This window comes from Anser cygnoides, chromosome 3 (assembly GCF_040182565.1).
Source record: "Anser cygnoides isolate HZ-2024a breed goose chromosome 3, Taihu_goose_T2T_genome, whole genome shotgun sequence".
In the NCBI taxonomy this organism is placed as follows: Eukaryota; Metazoa; Chordata; class Aves; order Anseriformes; family Anatidae; genus Anser; species Anser cygnoides.
The window spans coordinates 100804963-100832178 of record NC_089875.1 but is presented as its reverse complement, the minus strand read 5'-3'; the positions used below and the strand labels follow the sequence as shown (position 1 = coordinate 100832178).

Sequence of the window (27216 nt, the reverse complement as noted above, 5' to 3'; positions counted from 1 at the left end):
AAGGCCTTCCACAGAATAGTGTTGCGATCTGGGGGGAGGGGGGCGGGTGTACTACTAGAAGGGTGAAAACTGACTGGATCACTGGGTTTAGAGGTAGTTTTTGTTGTACCCTCTTTGGGGGCTGGTTACAAGAGAAATGCACCAGTTGTCTGTTGTTGGATGTGTCTTTTTAGCATTATGTGTGACTTGAAAGGTGACCAGCCATTGTTTCTGAAGTTTGCAGGTGACACCAGACTGGGGGAAGAGGGGAGCAGCAGTGGATGTTCTTGAAATCAACAGGACCTGGGCAGGTGGGAAGGATGGGCTGACAGGGGCTGAGTGAAATTCAGCAAGGACAGGTGCAAGGTTGTGCACCTGGGGGGGAATTGCTCCTGAAGGGGGAAGGATTCCCTTTCACTCAGCACTTCTCAGACCAAACCTAGGATATTGTGTCCAATTTTGAGTCCCCACCTCACCCTGCCCACTACAAGATGTGGATAAATGGGAGGGAACTGGGCACCAGGCCGCCATGATGGCTGCAGGCCATAGCACTGCCCTGTCAGGAGAGGCTGAGGGAGCTGCGCGTGTTCAGCCTGGAGAAGAGAGACTTCGTGGGGGCTTCACGGCAGCCTGCACCCACCGGCCGGTAGGTTATCAAGACAGGAGAATCGGAAATGATCATAAACTGAAACGGGAGTAGTTCAAGCTAGGTATGAGAGCAGTATTTTTCTCTAGGAGGACAACCAAGCAGGGGAACAGGTTGCCTGGTGAGGTTGTGCTGTATCTGTCTTTGGAGGTTTTCAGGATCCTGATAGATGAAGCAGCCTGGTCTCACCTGACAACTGACCTGGCTTTGAGCAGCAGGTTGGATGACCTGGCCATCTGAGGTACCTGCCAACCTGAATGAATCAGTGATTCTGGTTTGCCTTGTACTAATGTATCCTTAGAGTGAAATAAGAGTGCAAATATTGACATGTCTGTAGTGTTGTGTCATGGGTAGGAGTCCTCAGACAAACCTGCAAGTGGAATCCTTGTTGTCTTCTGCTTTTTGCCTTCAGATGATGTACTGGGCAGGAACTCTAGATGAAGAAATGTTGTCTAAAAAAGGGGGCAAGAGAATACCAATCTTCAGCCATGTTCTTCGAGTGTCCCTGTAGATTGCTTCTTGTTCAGTGCTTGCTGCTGTGTTTTCTCTAGCTTTGAGCAGGATGTTGCTTGGTGTGAGAAAGGGTGGTAGAAAAAGAAATGAGGTGGCTTTCAGGCAAGTGGATTCCGTATGCGCTCTGAAAAATGTCGGATCTGTGGATCTGCTCTTGTTTGCATTGTAGCTGGTAAGAAAATTTCACCTGGCTTTAGCTGAGCCAGGCATTAGGCTTCCTATAAATAAATAAATATGTACACACAAAAGAAATTTACCTTCCTCCTCCTGGATTATTTTCTCTTCTTGCTTCTCTGCACCCCCAAAAGAGGCTATCCATCAAATTTCAGGAAGATTTACTGAGTGGGAGTTCTGTAGTTATAGGTTGAATAGGTTGAAACTCAATTGGGCGTAACGCAGCTGTATTGAGTAGGTGACAAGGGCACAAAAGTATTTTGGACATTCACGGGCTTTATCTTCACAGTTTGGTTGTTTTGTTTTAATTCAATTTTTAGGCTTGCACACTTTCCCAGAGAAGTTACTTTGCTGCTTGCCTACACTAAGCACTCTATGAATCACAGTCAGTCAATCTTTGAAATCAATCTCCTAGCTTCATCTTTTCTGGTTTTTATTAATTTTATTAATGCTCACTGGCTCATTCTTTCTGTACCATTAAGAATAAAGAATCTTGATGTCGCTGAAGATATAATGCACATTCCTTAAAGAAAATATAATTTTTGTAGTGATAATAATACAAGTTGATCATTACTTGTATGCTGATGGCTGAAAACTGGTGGTCAATTGTTTATCCCACAGTTAGAGGAAATTATTGATGCACAGCCTCAGCTGAGATAATCCCAGCAATGTCACAAGAGGGGAAACTGAGTCAGAGAGGAATACAACTTTCTTCTGTAGCCTTTGGACAGGTACAAAGGTGCCCTTGTTTTCTTTGCTGAAATTGCTGTTGGCAGTGGAATCAGAACTTCAGTTTTATGGATGTCAGGCTGCTGGTCTGTGTTATAGAGGTGTTGCTGCTCCTGAGATTGTAAGGGCTGAGGTGGGACATTGCAGGCTCCCATCTCCTTCCATAGTGGCTTTTGTGGTCAAAGGCGAGCACTCCTGGTGGGAAATTTGAAATAAGCATTGAGAGCTGGCCTTGGAGACACACTCGGACAATTTTGTTTTCATACGTTTCTGGTTTGAGTTCCATTCCAGATCTGACTGCTTTCACTGCATATTTTTTCTCTCCATGAGAAACATCACCCCAAAAAATCTGATTTTAATGTGGTACTTTAAATATATTTATATTTTCTTAAGTATCAATTTACCAAGTACATCATGATGTCAAAATTTTGAAGTGTATTGTGGTGTATTAAGGCATATGATTCTTTTTCTTCCAAAATACTTGCATTTAACGTGGCTATTAATTTTTAAAGATAGTCAAATTTACAAAGTTACTAGCAAAACTTCTGGAAAAAGAGCATGCTGCACTGCTACAAATTTTGTTAATAGCACTAGTTAGGCTGCTCTTAGGTTCAGAATATTTTCTTTGTGTAGATCCGCTTGAACCATTCCAAGTGGAGAATTAAACTGGGAACTTACAAAGTTAGAAAACTCCCTTCCCTCTTTCATTCTGTAAATATGAACATTACCTGTTGCGCATAACGGTTTGAGAGGAGAGGACCAGGTGAGAATACGAGAAAGCAGAGAGTTTTTTGGCCAGGAAGGGTCTCCTGCCTTTGTGAAAGGATGTGCCTTGACCTTGTACCCTGTATCTGTTGTACGTTGGGGCACACAGGGGAAATGCGCAGAAAGAGATGAAAAGGAGGCAGTCAGCAGAGCACCACCATGGTCCACAGCACCCACTGCTACCTCTTAACCTGCACCTGAAGGAAAAAAGGTGATGGGTGCTGAGTCAGGTGAACTGTTTGGGCAGCTGGAAGCCAGTGGGAAATCTTAACTTTTGGGCTAGGTAACTTCAAGAGATTCTTTGTATCCCTGTGTTTCTGTGATTTCGGTGAAGCCTGGAAGGAAGCGGTTTGAGTAATTGAGTAATTAGTGGTAATACCGTGCCTGAGAAATCAATTTTAAATGAAAAAAAAACAAAAGCACTGTATTTTGGTACTTTGTCATACCCAATATTACAGGCCAATTGTTCAGCTATTCAGGTACATAATTTTGTAATGTGATAAGCACGAATATAATAGTTCATGTGTTTCATGTTTGTTATACTATTTTTTCTATCTGCAATTAAAAAAATACCTTTGGAACAAATTTGTGGTATTCTGTGGTTTAAAAGCACATAGTTCAGTTTCTTGAATGATTTTATGTTAAACTGACGTAACATCTACTCAATGCTTACGATCTTACTCTGAAATGTTTGGTTTGAGTCACCCAGTATGAGTAAGGGACTGGCAAACTGGAGCTAGTCCAGTCAGGGCTGCTGCCCTGGTTGGAGCATTGGGCCAGGTCAGGAGAGGCTGCAGGAACAGAGTTTGTTTAGCTGTAAGAGGAAAGGGCAGAATCCTCTTAAGGCAGATAGAATCTGCTCCCAAAAGAAGGGGTTGCTGTGAAGAAGATGCAGCCAGATTTCATTCAGAGGTGCACAGCGAGGGGATGAGAGCGGATGGCCACAAGCTGCTGCAAGGGTAATTCCAGCTGGATGTGGTGGAGAAGTTCTTGCTGATGTGTCTGGGGAAGCACAGGAGCAGGTGGTGAAATCTCCACCTTTGGGGGCTTTCAAAACTTGCCTGAACGAGAAAGAACCTGATCTAACTTTGAAGTTAGACCTCTCTTGAGTGTATGAGAGAACATTCAGCAGTCCCTTCCAATTTAATTCGTTCTTTGATTTCTGTGATTGTCCTTAAATAAGTATCTACACAGTTTGAAACTTCTGTTGGTGGTAATGGTCACTGGAATCAATGAGGAAAAAATACAGGAGCTTACAAATGCCAAACAGGTTGTGTACTCCTAGCCAAGTTTTGCCAAATTGCCTGGCTTAATCTTGATCTAAATCCCTTTGATTTGAGTTAGCTCCTCTGTCTCTCAGCAGAAGAGTGAAAAAGTTTTGCGTATGGTGGTGTTGGAAGGCGTTCCATGAATGCTGGCATGGTTATATCTGGCACATGAAATGGCAATTATTTTACTTTTATGGAGGGTATTACTGGAATTCACAATGCACAAGCTCCCTTTGCTGCTAGAACGTTTTTCTCTGTATCTAAAAAATAGATAAAAATCTGTGGAACTTGGAGATGAATTAATGCAACATATAAGCCAACCCATAAGGCAGAGAAAGTCTGTCTGTCTTCTTGTGAATAACTGCCGTGTTCGTATGGGAGAAAGCAGGTCAGTGGTTAGGGCTCGGACACTGGGTCTGTGACCTTCGTCTACACAGTTCTTGGGTAATGTGAAGCGTGTCGCTGAGCTGGATCAAAACAGAAGGCAAATTGAAAGCTTCCATAGCTCAGTTCTGTATGCCAATTCTTAGGATTTGCTTGTGAGGAAGACGATTATTCTCAAAATCGTTGCTGAAGTAAGTTCCACGTGTTTGAAAACTAACAACCTGTTTAAATATATATTAAAAAAATAAAAATGGAGGGCCTTTTAGCTCCCCTTCTAAACATGCATTTGGCAGAGGAGTTGAGACAAACTTCCAGAGGTTTACCATTTGTTGCACGTTTCAGATTTGAAAACCTATGTTCCGGTGATGATTCAACTTTAAAAGAATAAAGAAAATGGAAGAATAAAGAAAAAAAGCTTTCTCTTCAAACTATTTTTTCCCTTATTTTGCCTGTCAGTTTTGGTGTGGCAAAATGCATTCCAGACATTTGTAAGTAGGAACACGCCTTTGAGCTCTACAGATACAACTGATAAGGAGAGAGGCTTTAGAGGGGACGCTGTGTAGCGAAGGCGTGTCGTGGAGCATTTTGTGTGTTACAGACAGATGCGTGTGTGTGTGTATGAATCCTTCCTGAGCCCTGGCTCTGAAGTTACTTGTTCTTGTCCTGGACTCGACTACCTTCTAAGGTTGGATCCTATTTTGAGGCACTTCCTTTCATCCACTGCCAACTTCTCTGCAGGTGGCAAATGAGTTGACCTCCACATCCTGATTCATTTAGCTGATTGTTTCTCTGCTGTTCCTGAATTTCGCCATCTCCTTCAACTTACCCTTTCCATACCTTGGCTGTAGAGTATTTCTAAGGGCTTTGAGCTATTTTGCTCATCCATGGCGAGGTTGAAATGAAGTGGCTCGAAAAGAGTTTTTTAAGATAGTCCTCTCCTCTCCTAACGTAGAACTTAGGATTTCTGATTCCCAGATGGAGAAAGGGATCATCAAAACTTCTGAGCTTCCTAGAATTCCTTTCCTCCCATTAAGATTTTGAAGCAGAATATGTGCCACAAACAGACGCTGAAATAACATGTTTTAATAATCTGTTTGCAATTGTCACAGTGGGACCTGCAGAATATTAAACAGTTTGAAAACTTCATCTTTATTCAGCTGGCTTATTGAGATCATTACATGAACTGGCTCCAATACTGAGGACTATGTACATAAAAATTTGGACTAGATGTTTTCTGAAGCAAGAGACCAAGCACATTTCCTCTCTTCCATAATGGAATTAGCTAATAGGTTTGAGCTTGGCCAAATTGAAAAGGAGTGTCTGTATATTGGAAAATCATGTTCATCTAAAAAACATTCTCCCTTTATTTTTGCAGGGTTTTTCAGTCTGCTGAAGGTGCAGTGGATACACTAGGATGGACACAGAAGAATTCCCTCCCCCACCTCCAGAAGGTAACGGAAATAATTTTTATTGTGGAAGTACTTTCCTAGTAACAATGTGGTTATATTTTAAAAAGTATTTTTACCTCCCCAGTGCTCCCTCCCCCTATATCACCCTGGGGCTTACTCCTGCAGGTATTTAACTGTGTCCCCACTGAAACGTATGTGCCTGCCATCTACCCTGATTTATTCTTGGAGGTTGCTCACTGGTGTTGTAAGAGGAAGAAACAGGGACAGAATTGGTCTTTACAGTTCAAATCTGTAAATAAACGTTTTCTAAGGCAGCTTAGGCTGGACCATATCATCACACCTTCACCTTGTTCTTCGTTGGCTATGAGCCCTCCAGCACGTGCTGCCCTGTAGAGAACAAACAAGCAAAGACTGCAGCATGGACAGGATATTTGGGTCAGTGTCTTAAATGCCTGGACAGATTTGGAGTCTGAATTGGGAGGATGGAGGGGGGTGAACTGTTCTCTGTTAGGGCATGTGCTGCTTCCACAGGGCCTGCTTAATCAGGACGATGTCTGCTGAGGGCTATGGACGAAGGACCTTCGGATGCTGCAGTTCTCTAGCCCCAGATCTTCAGTTCTGTGCTCAGCCAACACGTGTCCCCATGGGAAGCAGAGGGGAAGCGTGCGTGGCTAAATCTCTCTGTGGTCAGAGCACATGAACTTAGGAAATATTATTGTGTATGCTGGGCTGTGGAGCCCTTTCTGTAAAGTTAGCCCTTGGTGCTACTTGGCTGCTGTGTGCTGGCAGCCATATGGTTGCTAGTTCAGCCCAGGTTTCAGAGGGCACAAAGGCTGGATTTACAAAACACTGTATCATTGTCTTATCTGTTTTTGCTTGCTCTAAGAGAATATTGCCTATAGCTGTTTTTCACCTTGTTTGATTTCCTGTAAACACACCTTTGAATGTCGTTTGGTGTTAATGTATTTTAAGTCTTGAAAGGATTTGGCTTTTAATAGTTGGGTGCTGGGAGCCTTCTTAGGAGGAGCATTGTATATGCTTGTCTTTACCTTGCTCTTCCCAAAGCATTAATTCATGGAGACATGGATTATGTAGACCTGTGGCTGAACCCAGTACAGCTGTTCTTATTTTGGTAAAGTTGCCAATACAGTTTGTATAGATAGTGACTTTCTGCAGTCTTCCCATGAATTTCTGCTCTGTCTGTCATATTGACATTGGACTTGCATGTTCAATGAGTGATAACATGTATATGAATTCATATGGTAATGTATATTATAAAGTATATGCTAGCACATGTATATTAATAATACACGTATAGGTCACTTTAAATAAAATGTCCAATAAGCATATTATTGTTTATTCACAGACTAACTCATACCATAGCTATATGAACCTTTTTAAGTATGAAAGAGGGTTTATCTTGGTTCTCCTCAGTCATAACTCTTTAGGAATTTTGGAATAAACATCCTAGGTCAAAATTGCTTTCCCACTAGCTTGGACGCTGCCACGGGCAGAGGTCTGTTACTAGATACTACCTAGGAAACTGGGAATGTGAGAGAAGCAGAGAATTGTGAAATCAGCTTTTAATGGGTTAGCTTTTTGAACAAAGTTGTTGATAGTTTTATTTATGCTCCAAGATACCACTGAGATTATTGCTGGCAAAATGCTTTTCCTGTCCTTGTACTAATCCATTGTGGTCAGGACTCTGAATTTAACTCTGTTTTGTTTAGTGACAGTTACTGTGAAGTTGTCTTTTATCAGATAATCTATCTCCAAAGAAATGTAGTGCTGTGGAGAAGGAGTCATCTGTAAGGAATCAGTATTTCCACTCGAGCAGGAGCTGCCATTGTTCGAAGACATCTAATAATTGTGGCAACAGCCCTAACTTCGTACAGATTGTCAGTACGTGGGGCACTCTGACAAAAATTCAGGGCTACATAGTTCAATATGATTCCAAAATTCAGCTGCAAAGCTCTTCATGACATGTAGAACTATGTATATCATGTGCTTATTTTCAGACATGTTTCTCCTTAATATGCTGGCATTGGGCTTATTAACATAAATTGAGATTCTGCTCAAGGTACTGTTCTGCCTGATCTTGCATCAGTGGATGCTTTCCCTGTCATTTGAAAAAGCTTTGTCCAAAATTATCAGAATTAGAATTATTTTTTTTTAACTTTACCAATGCAAATTCTTTTTAAAAAGCATATTTATAAAGGGTATATCAGTGAACGCAAATTTTAATTGCACTAAAATACACTTTAATTCACTTTTTAGGTAATTCTTATAACCCGTTTTGCAGGTGGGAAGCAGGTGAGAATTTTAGGGCCAAGTACAACTGCAAATTCACCTACCTGGATCTAAAGAATAAAAGGTATAGAACTGGTTTATAATGGTTGAGGTTTTTTTCTTGGTGTGTATATACACTGCCCACCCATGGGGTCTGCTCAGAGGTGCTGAGCAGAATGTGGGCGGATGGGTGGGATATTGTGGTTCGTAGTGAGGATGAGGTTTCCATGGTGTGCTATGTCCAAGATACTCTGCAACATCTTTTAGCTTTATCTTTTTAGCTGTTGCATAACTAAAGTCCTGAACTGTGGCAACAGATCGAATAGTTTGCTATCTTCTTTCCAGAAGTTGAAAGTGATGTGGATTCTTTTCTACTTAAGTGTATACCCTATACTATAAATCTCCTTTTCTTTCTTATCTAATAGGTTTCCTGTGTTTTTGGGCAAGTAACTTCCACAAACTTATTTGTATCAATCCTTGTGGATAAAAAGGGGTAAGATAATGGTAAACCTTCATCTTCGCAATAGGGATGTTGTAAGAATGTGTGTGAAAGCTACACAATTAAATTCATGTTAAATAATGTCTTCTCTTTTGCAATAATCATCTGAATCTCTACCTCATTTGAGAAATGTGAGTTCAGGTGCAGTAAAGGTCAGTAACAGAGCTTCTTCTGCCATTTCTTGAAAGGAAAAACCTACGTATGATAGGAAAATATGACCACAAAAAAAGGGAATTTAACCTTTATTTATTTCATTTATTATGCTTATGCAACATAGCTGCTTATAGCTGTTTGGACATTCCATTCATGCATGGTTAATTAGGCAGTGACAAGTTTGTGCTAGTTAATTCCTTTACCCCAGAGCAAATTCAAGTACTGAAGAACTTTAGGAAAAAAAAAATCCTTATGTTCCTTCCTCCAGAATGTTTTTTAAAAGTAATTCTTTTAGCTATGATTAAAAATTCCCTGCTATTTTTCTTCATACATGTTCTGAATGAATGTATGTGTTAGTAGCTGGGGAGCAGTTGGAGGGGAGTAGATGCAAAGGCTTCCTTGGCTAAGAGAATAACCTGGAAGCTATTTCAAAATTGATGCTTGAGATGATAGTACTAGCTTGCGTTCACTTCTTCAATGCCTATATGCACAGGAATTTCCCTGGCTATTTTGTGAAATAAAACAGAAATATTTTTCTTCTTTAAAATCTGAACCAAAACAAATTTTATCATGGCTGTAAGTTACAAGTATGTTTTTAATTGATTGCTGTATTGGTGTGCAGTTAACCAAACCTGTCCCTACAACAAGGATATGCTGTGGGCTGCAGAGTCTGCAGCTAGGAATTAAAGCGCTTGTAATTCTCAGAATCGGGAACCACATAGTGTTTCTCCTGTTGAGAAGTCATCTTCATGCTGAGCGGCGACTTGAGGTTGGATATTGAATGCTAGAGTGGTGTTCGCTTATGGCAGTCTGTGATTATGCTATTATTTTGGGAGGAGATAAGGTCTCTGTCTGTTTATTTCTTTACTTGAAAAGCATCTTGGGATCTTGCAAAGTGAAAGCCTTATCCTTTAAGTGTTTGAGTCTTTATCAGACCTGTTTCACAAGGGAAGGCATCTCTGTTAGCCCCAGGGGATGGACACCTGAGAAGCTTTTTGCCTAAGGGAAGTGGGGCAGGGTAGGTACTCTGTGTCTGACAGGCTCCTGGTTTTGCACTTTGTTCTCTGCATGTGTCCCTTCTTCTTTGTTCCCATATTCTTCACATTCACGTGACATGGTCTCATGTGATTTCTATGTGAAAACTATTGGAAAGTATTGGGTGTATTTCGTGAGTATGCTTGTCAGTAATTCATCCCAGTCATCCTAAACTAAGTCGCCTTTTGCAACAGTTTTAAGACCTATGCTCTGTTCTGTAATTAATTGAGTCTTTCAAGGTAGGTATATGTATAGTGATGAGGCTTGGAGCATGGCTCCATTGCAGTACAGTTCTGGAGTCAGGAGCAGATGGTATATTTTGCTTTGTATTTATAGGAGATTAAAATTATTTATGTTAGAATGAAATAGTAGAATTTCAGTATTCAATACAAGGACATCACGAGAATGAATTTCTTGGAATCACAGAATGTCTTGGGTTGGAAGGGACCTTAAAGACCACCCAATTCCACCCCCCCTGCCATGGGCAGGGACACCTCCCACCAGACCAGGCTGCCCAAAGCCCCATCCAGCCTGGCCTTGAACACCTCCAGGGATGGGGCATCCACAACTTCTCTGGGCAGCCTGTGGCAGTGCCTCACCACCCTCTGAAGAATGAAGAATTTCTCCCTTTTATCTAATCTAAATCTACCCTCTTTTAGTTTAAAGACATTACTGTGTGTCCTATCACTGCACTCCCCGAAAAAGAGTCCCTCCCCAGCTTTCCTGTAGGCCCCCTTTAGGTACTGGAAGGCCGCTATAAGGTCTCCCTGGAGTCTTCTTTTCTCCAGGCTGAACAACCCCAACTCCCTCAGCCTGTCTTTGTAAGAGAGGTACTCCAGCCCATTGCACATTTTTGTGACCGTTCTCTGGACTCATTCTAAACCATCCACGTCCTTCTTGTGCTGGGGGCCCCAGAGCTGAATGCAATGCTCCAGATGGGGTCTCACGAGAGGAGAGAAGAGCAGAGGGGGAGAATCACCTCCCTTGCCCTGCTGGCCACACTGCTTTTGATACAGCCCAGGATACATTTGGCTTTTTGGGCAGCAAGCGCACATTGCCGGCTCATGTTGAGCTGCTTGTCAACCAACACCCCCGGATCCTTCTCAGGGCCGCTCTCAATCCATTCTCCACCCAGCCTGTGTTTGTGCTTGGAATTGCCCAGGCCCAGATGCAGGACCTTGCACTTGGCCTTGCTGAACTTGAGGTTCGCACAGGCCCACCTGTCAGGCCTGCCCAGGTCCCTCAGGATGGCATCCCTTCCCTCCAGCGTGTCAACCGCATCACACAGCTGGGTGTTATTGGCAAACTTGCTGAGGGTGCACTCATCCCACTCTCTGAGATGTTGAACAGCGCCGATCCCAATACCGACCCCCTGAGCAACACAACTTGTTACTGATCTCCTCCTGGACATTGAGCCATTGACTGCAACTCTTTGGGTGCAACCATCCAGCCAATTCCTTGTGCTTCCACCCATCACATCCATGTCTCTGTAATGTAGAGACAAAGATACGGGGGACAGTGTCAAATGCTTTGCACAAGTCCAGGTAGATGATGTCAGTTGCTCTTCTGCTATCCACCAATGCTGTAAGCCCGTCGTGGAAGGCCACCAGGTTTGTCAGGCAGAACATGGCCCTTAGTGAAGTTGTGTTGGCTGTCATGAATCACCTCCTTATTGTGCAAATTTCCATGTGCAAAACTCAGTTGTGTAGTCTTCATATTAATGACAAACACTTTTTACCTGAGAGGCAATCGTCTGTAACTCTACTTTGTTTGGGAAACACGAGGTGCTGTTAAAGCTGGGTGTGTGTTCTCTTATCACTTTTACTGACCTACACCGCTGTCTCCAATGCTTTGAGTAAAGCCAGGTGAGAAATTTTGTTCTGTTCTGCCAAAGATTGTGGATTGAAGTGTTCTTCAGTGGGTTGAAATAGAGACATTTCCATGTGTCTTTTAAGCTGAAAAAAAAGATATGCTTTCACAACTGGTGTCTAGGAGATTTTATACAACTTTATATGTAAACCATCAGCTCTCTAGGGCTGCAAGTGGGATATTTCTTTATTCCCATTACGGCAAGATATAAAGCGAGGAGGCCAAGGGCTTAAATCTGGATATCCTGTATGTGATCAAGTGCTGTGATTGTGTCTTCCTGCTTTTTTTTTTGTTTGTTTGTTTGTTTTCCTGCCAGTGCTGGAACACTAAAATAGTCGTCATTCCTCTGTCCCCGACAAGGAAGTCTGCCTCAAATCTCAGTGCACTCTCCAGTAAGACAGAAGTAGAAATAACTGTACTTTCATGAAAGTTCCCATTGAGGTGACTGCATATTGCAAGGAAAAAAAAAATTAGAAGAACCCTTGAATAAGGATTAAGGAGCAGCTGAGTAGCTGCAGTGTTGTACTGTAGAGATAACTGTATTTCTCTGCTAGAAGAACTTTTCATTCTGTGAAATATGTATTTATATATTTATATATAAAATCATTTAGATAATTCAATTAACTTTTGTCCTCTTTAGTGAAGGATTTCATAGTTTATTGAGGTTTTAGCTGTTTTAACAAGCTGATTTTGTGACTGACACAGAAATCAGAGGCAGTTAAACTGGGGCTTTTGTCAAGAAAATCACTTGTCTATTTTACGGTTTAGTTTATGGAAGCAAAGAACAGTGGGGAAAATGTGCTTGTATTTCAGACGAGAGTAGGACAAAAAGATGTTACTTAGCATGATTGGGGGATTGAAGTAAGAACATTGTTTAAATTAAACAGCAGCTATAAAGGGAGTTGGTCTTAGGCTAAATGGCATTGTTTGTTAGATATCTATTTTCAGCATGCAGACAGTTACAAATGATGGTAAAAGGGGAGCCAAGATTTCAGGAGAATGAGAACAGAATATGAATTGTAGTTATGAATGGTCCCTTGTTTTTGAAGCCAGCAATAGCTTGCTGGTGTCTGACATCCCATTTGTAATAGAACAATTTATTTGTTTCTAAAGATCACGTTGCTCTCAGTAAATAAATGAAAATGCACTGGTTAAGGTAAGGATCAATTATTTCGTGTGACAGTTCAGACAAGCTGTGTAACAAAGAGTAACAAGAATATTTCCATTGCAGAAATGCAGTTACAGTGTCACATGTCCCTCCTAATTACGTGTTTTTCTTCAAGCCAAACATGGTTGAGAGTTGGGGAAAAAATGAAAAGAAATAGATTAATTAAACCTGTTACTGTTTTTATTATATACAAAGAAAACAAAATTTAAGATGTAATTACGTTTTTTTAGAAGTAATGCTGTAATTTTTTTGCTGGATGTTTATGATTTGTTAGATGAAGTGTGATTCACTGTCATGGAATTGAGAGGTTAACTTTGTCATTTTGATCATATTTAGTGCTTTATTTCTGAGTAATAACTTATAGGGTGTATTTTTTTTTTCCTATTAATTCAGCTGGTTTGTAATACGACTTCACATCTGGACTTAACTTGCTCAGCTGTGTGTAGGGAGAAGGCCCAGATATCCTGATTGAAAAGGACAGTTGATGAAGAGATAAGGGGGTTCTAGGGGATGCCAACAAAACTTTATTTTTTTTCCTGGGGTAATTAATATGCTTTCTGTAAAAGATGAAGAAGCAGACTGTAACGGAATTAGGGGTATCTTGCAAGGGGTAATTGTGGAAGCCAAGTTCTAAAATTTTAATTTCAAACAGTGAGCCAGCATACAAGTAAAGTTATGAATTATTTTTTCTTTGCCTCTTTTGCCTTTTTGGGATTTGTATCTAGTGCTAACTGGCCAGGATAAATTGCGGCCAAATAACTGAGGGATTTTTGTTTGGCTTGGTTTAGTTCCATGTCACAGATCCCAGTAAATATTCACTACCCATGCCTTATACTGCTGCAATGATTCCATCTGTAGAGTTTATGTAGAGATATTAGCTTTTTTCATACATTGTTAGAATTCTTTTATCTTGTGTATGAGAGCCAGTAAAAAGTTGTTTGCGTTACGATATGTTAGATAAAGTGTTTGAATTATTGAATGAAACATTTATTAGGTGCTGCTTACTTTCTCTGCAGAGAGGAACTGAAACTATGCCTAGAAAATGTACTTAATGAATATTCGGGGGAAAAAGCCCTACAACCCTCCATACAGTTTCTTCTTGGAGAAGAAAATGAGACCTTGTCATGGTTTCACGAAATACAGAAGATGATTTAGGCAGCTAAAGAAGGGTCTTTGCAGGAATACATCCCGTTGTTAAACAGTCTGTTCTTGCTCAGTAACTGATTTGGTGAAACCATGAAAGTTCCTGAAAAATATTCTTAAGGTCGCACAGGTTTTGCCAGGGACTGGAGGAAGGATCTTTGTGCTGCTGGGCCATGGAGATGCACATATTGAGAGGTGGCTTTCCCTAACTGTGTGTGGCTGTCGTAGGGAGAGACAAAGGGAAATTCAGGTGCTGACACTCGAAGTTCTCCTGGGAGCATTGAATTGGTTCAGTGAAAGTGCCCAGAGGGTCTTTGCGGTCTCTGGTATTTCAGAGTACGGTGGAAGAAAAATTAACTTTGGCTGGAAGTGTTCTTACATACCTGATCATCTGTTTCGGTGACCCTCTCATGTTTGCATATGAAGAATGTTTGCCAGCTAAGTGCTTAAGATGACTCTTCATGTTGGAAGGAATCCCTTCGTGATTTCCCAAGTGGACTGGCTGCAGCAATGAAGCACGAGGTTTGATTATGTCAGCTGTCTGTGGCCAGTTCTGGGGCCAAGGCAGAGCTTTCTTTCCCTTCCATAGCTGATGAAATGAGGTGATGAGGAGGACTCTGATGCCAATGGACTGTAAGATCCCAAGGAAACACCATCATTGCCCAGCTCAAACCTTAATATATATTGAGGTGATAGAGTTTCTGGTGGAAGCTGTGTTAAAAGGATATTGTGAAACAGAATTTTGGAGAGTTTGGTTAGTGAATGTGGATGGTAGGAATTGCTGTTTTTTCATGAGTTTCCTTGAATTCTACAGGTGTGCTTTTTGACTTACAGCAGAACCTTCATATGTCAGGGCAAAGAAGAGCTCCAAAGACACATTGAAACAATACTTAATGGCAATGCTATAAAATTCGAGCTTGGCAGGCTGTAGCAATCACCATGCCCACCTCAGTGAGCTGTGGTAGCCAGGATTTGGGAGCAGCTGGACTCCTGCTGACCGTGCCTGGGGGAGTTCCCCTACTGAGCCTGTAAACCAAAGCCAGAGGTCAGATGATTCATACCCATGGCAGCCTGAAATAAAGCTTGAAATCAGGCAGGCAATACTGCTGATCCTTATTGTTAAAATAACAAGGTAGAAAAGAGCTTAAAAACGGGGGATTAAAACTCTGCATTAATGTTGACTACTTATTCCCCGTTAGTTTCTGGGATAATGAATTTATCATTACTTCAGTGTGTGTATTAAACTTTGTTTACGTGTCAGTTTATCTTTTTAGTGCTCTGTAGGCTGGGGGAAGAGAGAACAATAGAAATTAGCTGAGAAGCCAGCTAAAACCCAACATATTTCCAGTGCTTTTCTTTAGTTTACAACACACAACCGTTCTGTCCTAGCACATACGTTTTTCTGTAGTACCAGATGATAGTTTCTGTGAAAGATGTGTTTCTAAAGTCTTTCTTTGTTTAGAGTACACTGACGAGAAGATACAGGTTGCCTGCACTGCTTTGAGAGCGGTGTTAGGTGGAATTATCTTTGGGGAAAAGTAACCCGTTGCAATGTGTTCAAAAGGACAAATCGATCCCCAAAGCAGCATGCAGCTTCTGGACCGCACCTCGGCCATTACCACGGAAGGAAGGAGGCTAAGTGTGTGAACGCTTCCAAGGAAGGTCAAGGTTTTTAGGTGTTAAAAGCTCTGCTTTTGGGAGTGACTGCAAATGTTTCCGTTTTGACATTGCTGGATAAAGGGTTGTTCAGCCCTGGCCTAATGATCCAGAGTACAGATTTCCTTTTGCCTACATCACGTGAAGGCATGGTGCTGACAAAGTAGGAGAAAGAGATCTAATCTGAAGTTGAAGGCAAATCCCGTGCTACTTCATATCCAAAACGTGTCAGCCTGGTGGAAGGATGTTGCTAAACATGGTCCAGGACTTAAGGTACTTCAGCTTTTGCTTTGGGTGGGTTCCAGCTCTTTTTAGTATGATATACAGTTTATGTACCTGAACTGTATGTTTTTTTTCTGTGGAAGTGGGATCTCATGGTCCACCTGCTTTTGGCCCCTAGGATAAGTGACACTGCCTTGTAGGACTCCCGAGTCATTTCAGTTCAAACTATTATTAGATGACGCAGCAGCTTCAGAAAGCTAATTAGAGTTAAACAGGCTGTATTAGAGAAGGGCATATTCCTTAAACAATTAAACAAGAATTGCTTCAATGTAAAAGTAATCGTTTGGAAAACTAGATATAATAGATGAAAAAAGTGGAGAAGTAAAGGACAAGCCAGATTATGCTTTCTTGTGGAGATATTAAAAAAATGGTTATTTTCCCACAAATATATCAACTGTGTGGTCAAAAAGAGTTTTCCTAGAAAATCTTAATTTGTCTTTCTTTCTTCACATGACACTTGCATCCTGTGGTTAGCTAGCATGCTCTTTCCCTCCTCTTCCAGAGCTGGATGCTTCATTTTTCCCAGTGACTTGTCCTTCTGCTGTTTGATTTCCGTTTTATGAACGCTCACTGTTTTTTCCATGCATGGGCTGTGCTTTTGGCAGCATATTGCAGGGCGAGTTCAGCAATTCATATAAACGGCAGCCTTGGCTGTGCTCAGTTACACGTATCACTAGCAACAGCCATGTCATGCTGCATGTGTAGTTCCTGTGTGTTGATGTCTCTTCCTCGTGTTAGATGAGGTGGTGTTTACATGGATTCAGTCCCAGTGACCACAGCAGTGTGATGTGGTGGAACCCCTTCGGTACCAATGGAAAGTCAGTAGCATTTAATACTGATGGATGCTTTTCAGTGTAGATAGGGATTTATCATGTATTCATGCAGACTTCAAAATATTGCCCGTCCATACTGTCCTAGCAGCCCCTCATTTTAAGGACTTCCCTCTCTGTACATCAGGGACGTTTCTTGGTGAAATGTTAATGGCAGAATCTGCAAATACACTTCTGAGGTGGGAAAAATGGCCCTTCCAGGGACCAGGGTTCGGCTCCTGGCAGCGGCACTCAATACCAGTGGTTATCAGTGCGCAGAGTATGAAGGCAGTTAAACAGTCACGAAATGCTGGTTTTATGTAGCAGCCTTTGTAAATCACAGAATCACAGTATTGTAGGGGTTGGAAGGGACCTCAAGAGACCATCGGGTCCAACCCCCCTGCCAAAGCAGGTTCCTTAGAGCAGGCTGCCCAGGTAGGTGTCCAGATGGGCCTTGAATATCTCCAGAGAAGGAGACTCCACAGCCTCCCTGGGCAGCCTGTCCCAGTGCTCCGTCACCCTCACCATGAAGAAGTTCTTTTGCATGTTGGTGCGGAACTTCCTGTGCTATATCTTGTGGCCATTGCCCCTTGTCCTGTCAAAATATAAATATAGTGTAGCCAGCATTGAAACACATCTTGTAGAGTCAGGGAGAACAGGTCTGCTTGTGTTGCTGTCAGTACTCTCTGGACAGCCTAGTTCATAGTTTTTGTTTTAGCCCATTGGTTTTTGCAACTCTTAATTTTTAGCTAACTTCAAGCTTAATTTTTAGCATTGTGAGCAGTATGTGTAAATCTTTCCGAACATCTGCTGCTGTTGGTAGCAGCCTCTTTCTTAAGCTTGAACAGGCAGATTTATCGTTCTTTTGACTTGAGTTTGAAGTTTGCGTTTTATCCAGAAGAGTAATTTCTGTTGTACATGCTTGACAGTGTAATTAGTATGTAATTTGTATATTTATGAAATACCAAAGAGGGGTTTTTACTTATTTCTTTGTTGTTTATTTGAAGGGAGAGCCTGTTCATTTGTGTGGTTTTGCTTTTGTTTCCACCACTGGAAACGCTCCTTGTTCTGAATGCGTACTGTTGGTTTTGTTATTTTTTTTCGTGACTGTTTTCTGTAGAGACCTTTAATGCTCACGTTGTGGTCATGCTTTGGATGTGTGTGTGAGCTTTGAGTAATTAGCAACGTGTTTATGCCGCGGGGACCTGGGTTTCCTGTAACGCCAGCTTAGCACAACTGCGTGTGAGCGGGGAATGAAAGCCTCTGGCTCCCATCTGCTTTCCAGGGAAGTAAGCTGAGGGGAGCTCACGTGTTTTGGGGTTTTGGGTTAGACTTTTTTTTTTTCTTTCCAGCAAAGGAGACACTTTCCACCTGTGTGACTGTACAAGGAGCTAATTTGTGGGTACTGGTGGTGTGCCAGAAAAGTGTAAGAAGCACCGCCGGGGCACCTGTTTGTGGAGGGCCTTCCTCCACAACCGCCATCATGGCTGACCCCGTGCCGTGGCATGGAGGGTGCTCAGCTGTCGTGGTGACACCTTGTCGTGGTGACATCTTGGCAGGAACCAGAACAGGCCTCAGGGCTGCTCCTGCCTGCGCTGTGGAGGAGCTGGGGCCTGGAGTTTACACACAGGGAGAGGAGGAGGCCACGCACCGCCATCCTTTCCACGGGTGCAGCGCTGGGAAGGCAGGACTGAGGAAGCGGATCTGAGTTTGCTGAGTCCTGACGTGACGAGGTAGCTCCTGGATGATTGTTCCTGGATGTTTGTGTCTTGTCAAAGATGTCTTGAGTAAAAATGCTGTTACAGTATCTCTACAGCCTGACTTTATCCTTTAAAGCCACACTCAGCAGTTGGAAGTGATTGTGCAGGCTTTGAGCAGTGTGGAGGTCGGTGCTCAAGAAAATTCTGGAAGAAAATTGCACATACGCATGCCCAGAAGGACATACTTATGGAAATGGTCAGTCAGTGGCCTTGAAGTGTCAGTAAATAGTGGTTCCTGAAAGCCAGCTGTCCTCTTGTGCCCTTAGGTTCGTTTAAGTACTAATGCAGTACCTCAGAGGCTGCCGTTGCTTTTGCTTGCTCTTAGCGCAGCATGCTCCTGGGGATCTTGAATGGGCATTAGAAATTCCAAACGTGAAAGTTACTTGAATAATTTAAAAAGTTGTGCTTTTTAATTTTTTTTTTCAATGTGGAAACAGGTTTTCATGGCTTGACTGCCTATTATTTTTAAAGGAGTTGTTGCAGTGGTGTCTTCTGTATGAGTCCTCGTTTCTTCTGCTGGTCCCAGGCCTGTTCTTGCCCTCTGGGCTGCCCCTTTCCACCCGGGTACCACCCCTCCTTACCCACAGAAAAAAGTGCTGTCTCCATCTCACCCAGAACTCCAGCTTCACCAGTCACCTTACTTGTCTCCATCCTTCCCTATCCAGCTATTTAGCAAGTTGCATGTGAGCCAGCTGGCTTTCTTCTTCACCTTTCTCCCTGTATAGGTGCTCGGGGACGAAAGCAGGAGAGAGGCACTCAGGCCAAGTACCACAGCAAAAGAATGTTTAAGTTCAGTTCTCTCTCCTGGTACTGAAGAAGTCGCTGTCTCAAGTGGGAGATGTGAGCAGCTAGAAAATATTTTGTTGCTTTCTAGCTGTAGGAATGCGATCTAATCAGCACTGAAAAGCTGTGAGATTAATCGAGTGGTGACCGAGTCTTTTAACACCCTTTTAGAAGTTTCAGCTGAATATGAATCAGCTGCAGTTTTTCAAAGGTTTGAAGTTGGCCAAATTGGGAAAGTTCTGCAGGAGCAATTAAGGTTCTTCCTTTTACTTCCTAGCATTTTTCAGGACAGACGAGTATCAAGTCTCTGCTACAAAATTTCACCTGAAATAAAAACTGAACTTCTCTAGAGCCCATTTGTCTTGGAAGCTAGTCAGCATGATGTATCTGGGCCCAAATTGTTAGTTTTGCAAAAGTGATAATAATTTTAAAAACAGTTATTTTCTGTTACAAGACTCTGAAAAGAAACAGAGTTCGCAGCTCTACCTTTGTTAAGAAGAGATTATATTCATTATTATGTGCATTTTTTCTCTTTCTGAAGCTGTAATAGTAGTTCTGGCTTGAGGCTGGCTTTGAAAGAGACAGAAAAATAAGTATCTGCTTTCATCTATTCCTGCTTATATACTTACCCACATGGGGACTACAGTTTCTGGAATTGTTTTCAGGTTGGGGGAGAATAATTCTTTTTCCTTCTGGAGTCAAGATTTTTTTATATATATCCTGGAATCAAGATTTTTTTTATATATATCCTGGAATCAAGATTTTTTTTAATATATATATATTCCTGCAGAAAGTTAAATTTTGAGGCCTTTCATTATTTTCACAAAGATATTTTTACTTTTATTTATTTCAGTTACTTTAATGAAGAGCACGTTCCCAGTTAGAAAACAGCAAAGCACTAAAATCTGCACAGTTCCATTCCTTGTTTCTATGCGGTGTCTTGTAGACTTACATAAGGAACTGGGCAGACTCTGAATACTGAGAAGTAAGGGTTTGAAATAGCAAACATATCTTTCAGTTTAAAAGAGGGCTGAAGAGAACATCTCTGGAATGCATCAAGGTTAAATAATAAATACTTGAATTGTTTTGCCTGGCTGTTTGCTTTGATTTGTAAGCTTCACTTTAACATTTTATAATATCTAAATGTATTTGAGCTAGTAAATGATTTTAGTGAAAGCTTTTCCCTATTTCAGGATACTCAAGAATTTGTAGCAAGTTAAAGGATTCGTGGAGTTCAGTTTGAAGGGAGACAACAGGTCTGTGTTGTCTTAAATATCTAGTGGCAATCCAAATTACATGAGTAGAAAAGAGAAATGTTTTCAGGTTGCATATCAGAATAAGGACAAGCAGCTTCTTCCAGTTTGCTTTAGCTTCAACTGCATTAATATTTTTTCACTAAATGACATTTTCCATCTGAAGCAATGTCTACTTTTCTTCATTACGGTCAGTGTAGTTGGTGATATGATAAAAGTGACTAAAATATTTATCATTTAGAAAAAAAGAAAATTTGACGTTCAGTGAATATGTGAGAGAGACTACAGACATTCCAGAGGCAAAATTGAGAGAGAAAAAAATAAAAAGTGCATTGGAAGAAAACTGCTTGCTAAAGGGAAAAAGGAAAAGTAGTTTTCCCTTCTGGCAACATGGATATTTACCATGTCCTGAAGTCTTTGGGCCGTTCTTTGTTGTGGGCTTTTTCAAATGTAGTAGATACATTTCCTTGTTTTGTTCCATAGTTCTCTGCTAACCTTTATGTAAAAACAAAACAAAAATACCTACAACAGAATGCAATGACTACATTCCTGATTATGTAGAAGCCTTCTTTCAGTCTTCAAAGGCACTGTTAAAACCTTAAAACAGATATGTTCAAATGCAAGTATTTCTGATGGCGGTGTCTTCTATGTCCAGGGCTTCCAGGGTTATCGTCACAGTGTCCCAGACTGCTGAATTGTTCCTGCTTAGGATTCTTATTTCTTCCTTTATTTTGCATGAAAAAAACCTCAGCTGACTTCTTTAAGATCATCTCTGATTTACGTGATTGCAAGGAAGGGCAGAGTTTTACTTTTGTTTTTCTTTCTCCTTTATTTGCACTGTATTCAAAGTGTGTTTGCTTCACACACGTTCAAAGTGTAAGTGCTGATCTATTTTGTTTTAATTCTGTATTATCTTTAAAAGAAAATTATTAGTGAAGCTTCACTAGCCTCATCTCAGCTTTAAAATTAATGCCACTCTATTTATCTAACTATTTATCTGTGCTATTAAAACTATAAATAGTTTAAGGGAAATGAATGGGAAAGCAGATGGTGCCAAGAATGTTTCACAATTGGTAGAACAAAATAAAATTGTTTAAATTTGCTTATGTCCCAGCAGGTCTCTATAAACGTAGCCTAAGTTAGCTTGTTTTTGAAGTCAGCTTAAGAAAAAGTAATTTCCCTGAATAACATACCACAGAAAAGTCATAAATTCATATGCTGTGCTAACAATTATGAGAGTATTTATTGCATCTTCTAATTCAAAAATCACATTTTTACACTTACACTGAAGGAAACTTTTTTATTTCAGATTTCTTCTTTTTTTTTTTTTTTTCCCAAGTTTTAAAACTCCAAGTATAGATTTTAAGGAAGATCAGTAATTCCTCGCAGAATGGTATTGGCATAGGATGAAGAGGTTTAATCAATTATTGTATTCTCATTGCTCTGGCTGGCACTCGTAAAGTTAAGAATGTAAGTAGTAGTGAAAAGGCAAATTGGATTTTTAGTAACCAATGTAATTATTCAAAGTAATTTCAGGCAGAGTCTGTAATGCCAAACGATTATAATTTAGGCCAAAAAATAATGAATTTTAAAGTGATGTTAAAAAGTTGTCATCTTTGGACACCACTTACCACATTCCCCTCCCACCCCGTATTTTTCTGCAGTCACAATTGCCTGGAAATCCACTTTCTGCTTTACACCTAAAGGATTGGAGGAACTGTAACTTTCTTCACAAGCATTACATTTTGCAAGATACATGTTGTTTTTTTCGGTAGTCAGATTCAGGTCAAGCTTAACTATGTTTTGTGTCTTCCTAATTTATTGTAGAACTTCCCAGGAGCAAAAATATGTTTTCCTGTGTGTGCTGTTTTGATGTAACACAAACAACCGTAGAAACAGTACATATTTTCAAAACTGTAGTTACTCAAAATGTCTTTTTTGTGTAACAGTCTGTATTTATCTGCGGCACTGAGCAGTTCTTCACTTGAAGCAAATAGAAATCACCCCCATCCTCTGTTTATTTTTGTTACTAAAACACGTTTCCATAAAATGAAACAGTATTCCCTGGAAATTAAAAGTTCAAAGCAGAATGCTTTTGCATATGAAACTGGCAGGATCACTAAGTTCAAAGAATTAACGTAACCTGCAGGATTAAACAAATGTGGAAGTGATGCAAAGCTGAAGTACAGTTTTAAAACTAGCTGGTGGAAGGTTATTTATCTCCAGTATGCCATCGCTAAAGGACGTGTGATCTGGAAAGGAGCTTTACTTCTTTCTTTTTTATGTCTTTTTTTCATCCTAACCCGCCACTGATACAGTTTGGGGGCTCTTTCCATCCTGTAGTGCCCTATTACAGAGTTCTGCACCTTGTTTATTCCCAGTGCAAAGTAAATGTAAACACGACACGGCAGCATTAACAAACATGACAGGAAAAAAAAATAAAAATCAGGTAGTACCTTTCAATTTATTTATTTTTTAATCTAAGTTGAGAAACTCAATTCTTTATTAGGTTTTCTGCCCTCAGTTGTAACGTATGAGTTGGTTGGGTTGTTGGGGGGGAGATGGAGAGGAAAATTGAAGGGAAATAGCACATCAGTTGACCAGGGTTTGCTCCTGGCTCCTGAGTCATTCCTTTTGCTTTTAGTGTCTCAAATTACCTTTTTTTGCCAGTGGCAGTTTTTGTCTATCTCTGACAAATGACACTGTGCTGGATTTGTGTGCCTGGGGAATTGCATCAGTGTGAAAGTGCTGGAGCAGAGAATAACCAGGCATATGATACCTAAGCTACCTTTATAGGCCCTAAGGAAAAAAAAAAAAAATTGATCCAGAAGCTCCGTAACTAGCAGCCACAAAACTTCGTCTTGCTTCCTAGATGTTTGCCTGCATGGTGTGGGTATTTCATAAATTAAATGTATGTATTCTAGAGCTGACCTCTGGTGAGCAGGTGGGTTCCCTGCTCTTCCTTCAGCCCTGCTCAAGCACCACTCAGGTTTTGAGTGTGACCTAATCCTGTAGAAGTGAGCAGAGCAAGTTTAACCCTTGCTGGTTATCTCACCTTCCTTCTCCTCCCACTACACAAAATGCAGAAGAGCTTTTTTATGTGTTGGTAGGGTTTGCTGCTGATGCTCGCTTGTATAGAACAGCAAGAGGAGTGGCCCGTGGCAGCGTGTGCACACTTTAAGTTGTGATATTCTGGCTGTTACCAACTTCTGAGTGCCATCTACTTACTTGTCTGCGTAGTCTGGGTGACTAACCACTATTCCATGCGCTGGTAATCCCAAAAAAACGCTCTACTTGGAAAATACAAACCTGTGAAATACTAAATTTGAACTACAGAGAGAAACTGAAAACCTTAAAAAACAAATCAAAAACCCACCGACAATAATAAAACCCTTTCCTCTCTTTTTCTCCCTTTCCTGCTGAGCAGCAAGCAGTACAAAGGCAGTCCAGGTGGATGCTGAATCAGAAAGAATTCTGTGGTTGTCTTCAAGTCGCTTGGAAGAGCTCAGTAGCGTTTTTTCATCTTTAAGAAGAAAAGTATTGCTAATGGCCAAAAGCAAATATGAAAAGCCTCAATCCAAAGGCATTCTGACAAAAGGGTTTTAAAAAGCATCAAAATTAAACTGAATGTCCTGCTGCCTCAGCCACAAACCGTGACCGTAAACGCAGGGAAACCCCTTTTTTGTTCCTTAATATTTTTGCAATTAGTTCACTTTCTCTCCTACAGAGAGACTGCATGAAAGATCTTGTTATTTGCGGCTGTGATAAAATATGCTGGCTCAGCCTGCCCGAAGAAACAGAAGCCTTGGCAAGAATGCTGATTACCATGACAATCCAAGCAGTCCTGCATGGCAGAACAGCTGATAAGCGTCCAGATTCAGGAGATCCAGCCGTCCTTGCATGACTTTGTTTTTAATATCGTGTTACCTGAAGGAGGGGGAAAACCCTATGAACTTCATTTATCTGTTTATAAAATATTTGTGTATTTACGTTATTAAAATATATTTTTGTTTTTGTATTTCCTGTAACTATGTGCTTTTATTACATTTTAATGCATTGTTGAACTCCTGTCTAAGAATGGTTTTGGGGAGGAGCTTGGGAGGTTAGTTGGGCTGAAGAATTTCCACAGATGTTTCTGCACAGAGACCTCTGATAGCGAGTTTTCTTTCCAGATGGTAGTGGAGCAGCTGTGGCAGGTCTAGAGAGGGAGGGGTGGAGCCCTTTTGTGGAAACAGAGGGGTCCGGGGTGTTTGGGCTTCCTCCCTGCAGCTGCAGTGGCCACCCCTGCTCAGCAGAGCATCTCCAGCAGAAGCTTTGGATCCTGCCCTCAAGTTTCATGCGATGCAATTATGTGGTAAAAAGAGCAGTAGATAGATAATGCAGTGAGAAGTTTAAAATCCTCCTGGGTTCTTCATGCTCATGTGGATAAGAACGATAACACTGAGGGAAACTGCTCAGCTCTTCTCCTTGCTCCCCACCCCTGCATGGGTTAGCAAGGGTGTGGTGCAGGTTGCTCATAAGCAAAGACAAAAATAGCCCAAATGCTCCAGGTCCCAGCCACGTTCGGATGTACTTTATTTAAGCTGTTCATTTTTCAAAGGTAACCCCCCCCCCCATTCCAAAATGTACCTCGATGACTGAAGTGTGTGGTAATGGGGTTAATAGATTTAAACCAATGACCTCGTGTAACATACCGTCTCAGATTGGGGTAGGGAAAACAATCTGCTGCTCTTTAATGATGTGCGTGAAGAAAGTTACGGTCGCTGTCATTTTGATTCTGTTAAGAAAGAATAGGCATGGAAAATTGGAATTAGAAAGGAAAAGTGATTTGATATAGAAGAGTCCCTGTCCAACTACATTCGTTTGTGAACTTTTCTAGCTTAAAGAATCAGCTGCTTTAATGTTTTTGTAAATCTTGTTTGCTTTTGCCATAATGAACTAGGACAAAAAGGTAGCTGTATTGTCAGTTTCTGTTGCTTTCTGGGCAATTTAGTTATATTAAAGGATTTCTTGTAAACTGCCAGAGGGTATCAACATGTTGAGAAATCTCTATTCTGTTCCAGTGACGTAACATTTTCGGGTGTCATTTTATGGGCTTCATTCATAAAGTAGAGCACCTGCCTAACATCTGACATCCATTATTAAAGAGCAAAAAAACAAAGCATGTCTTTCTGCATAGTTCTAGAGCAAGAGCCTAAAGCCACGGGTACAAATGATGAAGAGGAGGACGAGGGAGAACAGTTCGACTTCGACAGTGGAGATGAGATACCAGAAGCAGACAGGCAAGCCCTTGTGCCACCTCCTCCTGATCCTGGAAGTAACGCAGAGCACCAAGAGGCTAATGGCACCGGTAAGTCACCCCGATGGGCTCTGCCTCCCTTAGGCTAAGTAAAGAGGCAAGACTGATGATGGAATAAAAATGCTTGTAAAAAAGAGAGATCCATAGAATAGCTGTGCAAATGTTTTGATTATTTGTGCTAGCTGGACTTGTGGTAGATTTGACAAGGCAAGTTGTCAAATCACACATCACAAATCACATTGTCACACGCAGTTTCTCTCAGGTTTCCCATCCACATCCAACGTAAAGCAACGTGCCAGTCTCAGTCCTAGTGCCATGCTACAGGAAAACCTTTACTCCCTTGCAGCTGTAATAGCATGAAGATGGCTCGAGATAACCTGCCTTCACAGCTAAGCTTGCTGGTTGCTGATCTTATGATGTGCATAAAAAAAAAAAAAGTCAGAATGTAAAAATCTTGTTCATAACAGGAGTCTTATTTTATTAGACATTAAAATATTTTTACAATGCTTGCAGATGTTCCCAGTGCTGAGGTATGTTCTGGAAATCGCTGTATTCTACTCAAATTGACAACAGCTGATTTTGCTGACTTTGATCCAGTTTCCTTTTGTAAACAGTCATTGTGCTCATGGCAATGAGAGACAAATAACTTGTCAGGTGACTGAGCAGATTGACAACCTGGAACTTAAAACATGGCTTTTCCCTGAAAAATTCTTGTTTGCTCATCCTTTTGTGAAGACATGCTTACAGCTTGAAAACTTCTGATCGCTTGGGATCCAATTCTGTAGCTTGCTTCAGAGTAGCCTTTGGTTATGTTGTGCCCCAGCTTGTCTCTAGAGATACCAGGAAGTTTGTGTATCAGAAAATAATTTATTTTCAAGGAGCAAAAAATGAAAAGTTATTTTCTTTCCCCTTTCCTTATCAGAGCATTTTCAGGACAGCTCTCTGAAGAGCATACCTCCAGTGAGCTTTTTCTTTGCTCATGGCTATTCCTAAAATGTTTCTTTTATTTGTGTATATAAGACACAAATTCCTCTAAAATATGACTTGCAACTTGAGGGCTTAAGATGGTTTTTAGCTGTGTGCTTATGGCAAGCAAGAGGGGACCCTGGCCACTTGTCAGAATCCTTCTTATCCCATATTTAGGATCAAGTTATTGTTTTTCTATAGGCATCCTTGTAACCCAGTTGTTTTGCTGCCGTTGCATTCTTGATCTGTAAAATGTGGAGGAGAGCATTACTGTGTGGGAATTTTGTGTCATAGACTGTAAGCAGATTGTATAGTGAGGATCACATAAATGTTTAGGATATTTGCAAAGAGCAATGTTAAGCAGCTTGAACAGGTATAAAAAATA

The 27216-nt window shown here is 41.1% G+C and overlaps 1 protein-coding gene across 7 annotated transcripts in view; it reads left to right on the top strand.

Moving 5' to 3' along the window:
• The window catches only part of ARHGEF10 (Rho guanine nucleotide exchange factor 10), a 121108-nt gene that overhangs the window by 5913 nt on the left and 87979 nt on the right, over positions 1-27216 (top strand). For 5 of the 7 annotated variants that reach the window (XM_066994812.1, XM_066994813.1, XM_048051736.2 and 2 more), the window contains 2 exons: positions 5834-5909; positions 25746-25916. In XM_066994812.1, the coding sequence (XP_066850913.1) occupies positions 5873-5909; positions 25746-25916 (208 nt within the window). In that variant the 5' untranslated portion in view covers positions 5834-5872. Of the gene's footprint in view, positions 1-5833; positions 5910-8169; positions 8242-8581; positions 8650-18190; positions 18504-25745; positions 25917-27216 lie in introns of those variants that run through there. The other 2 variants (XM_066994814.1, XM_066994815.1) reach the window with 2 other exon arrangements.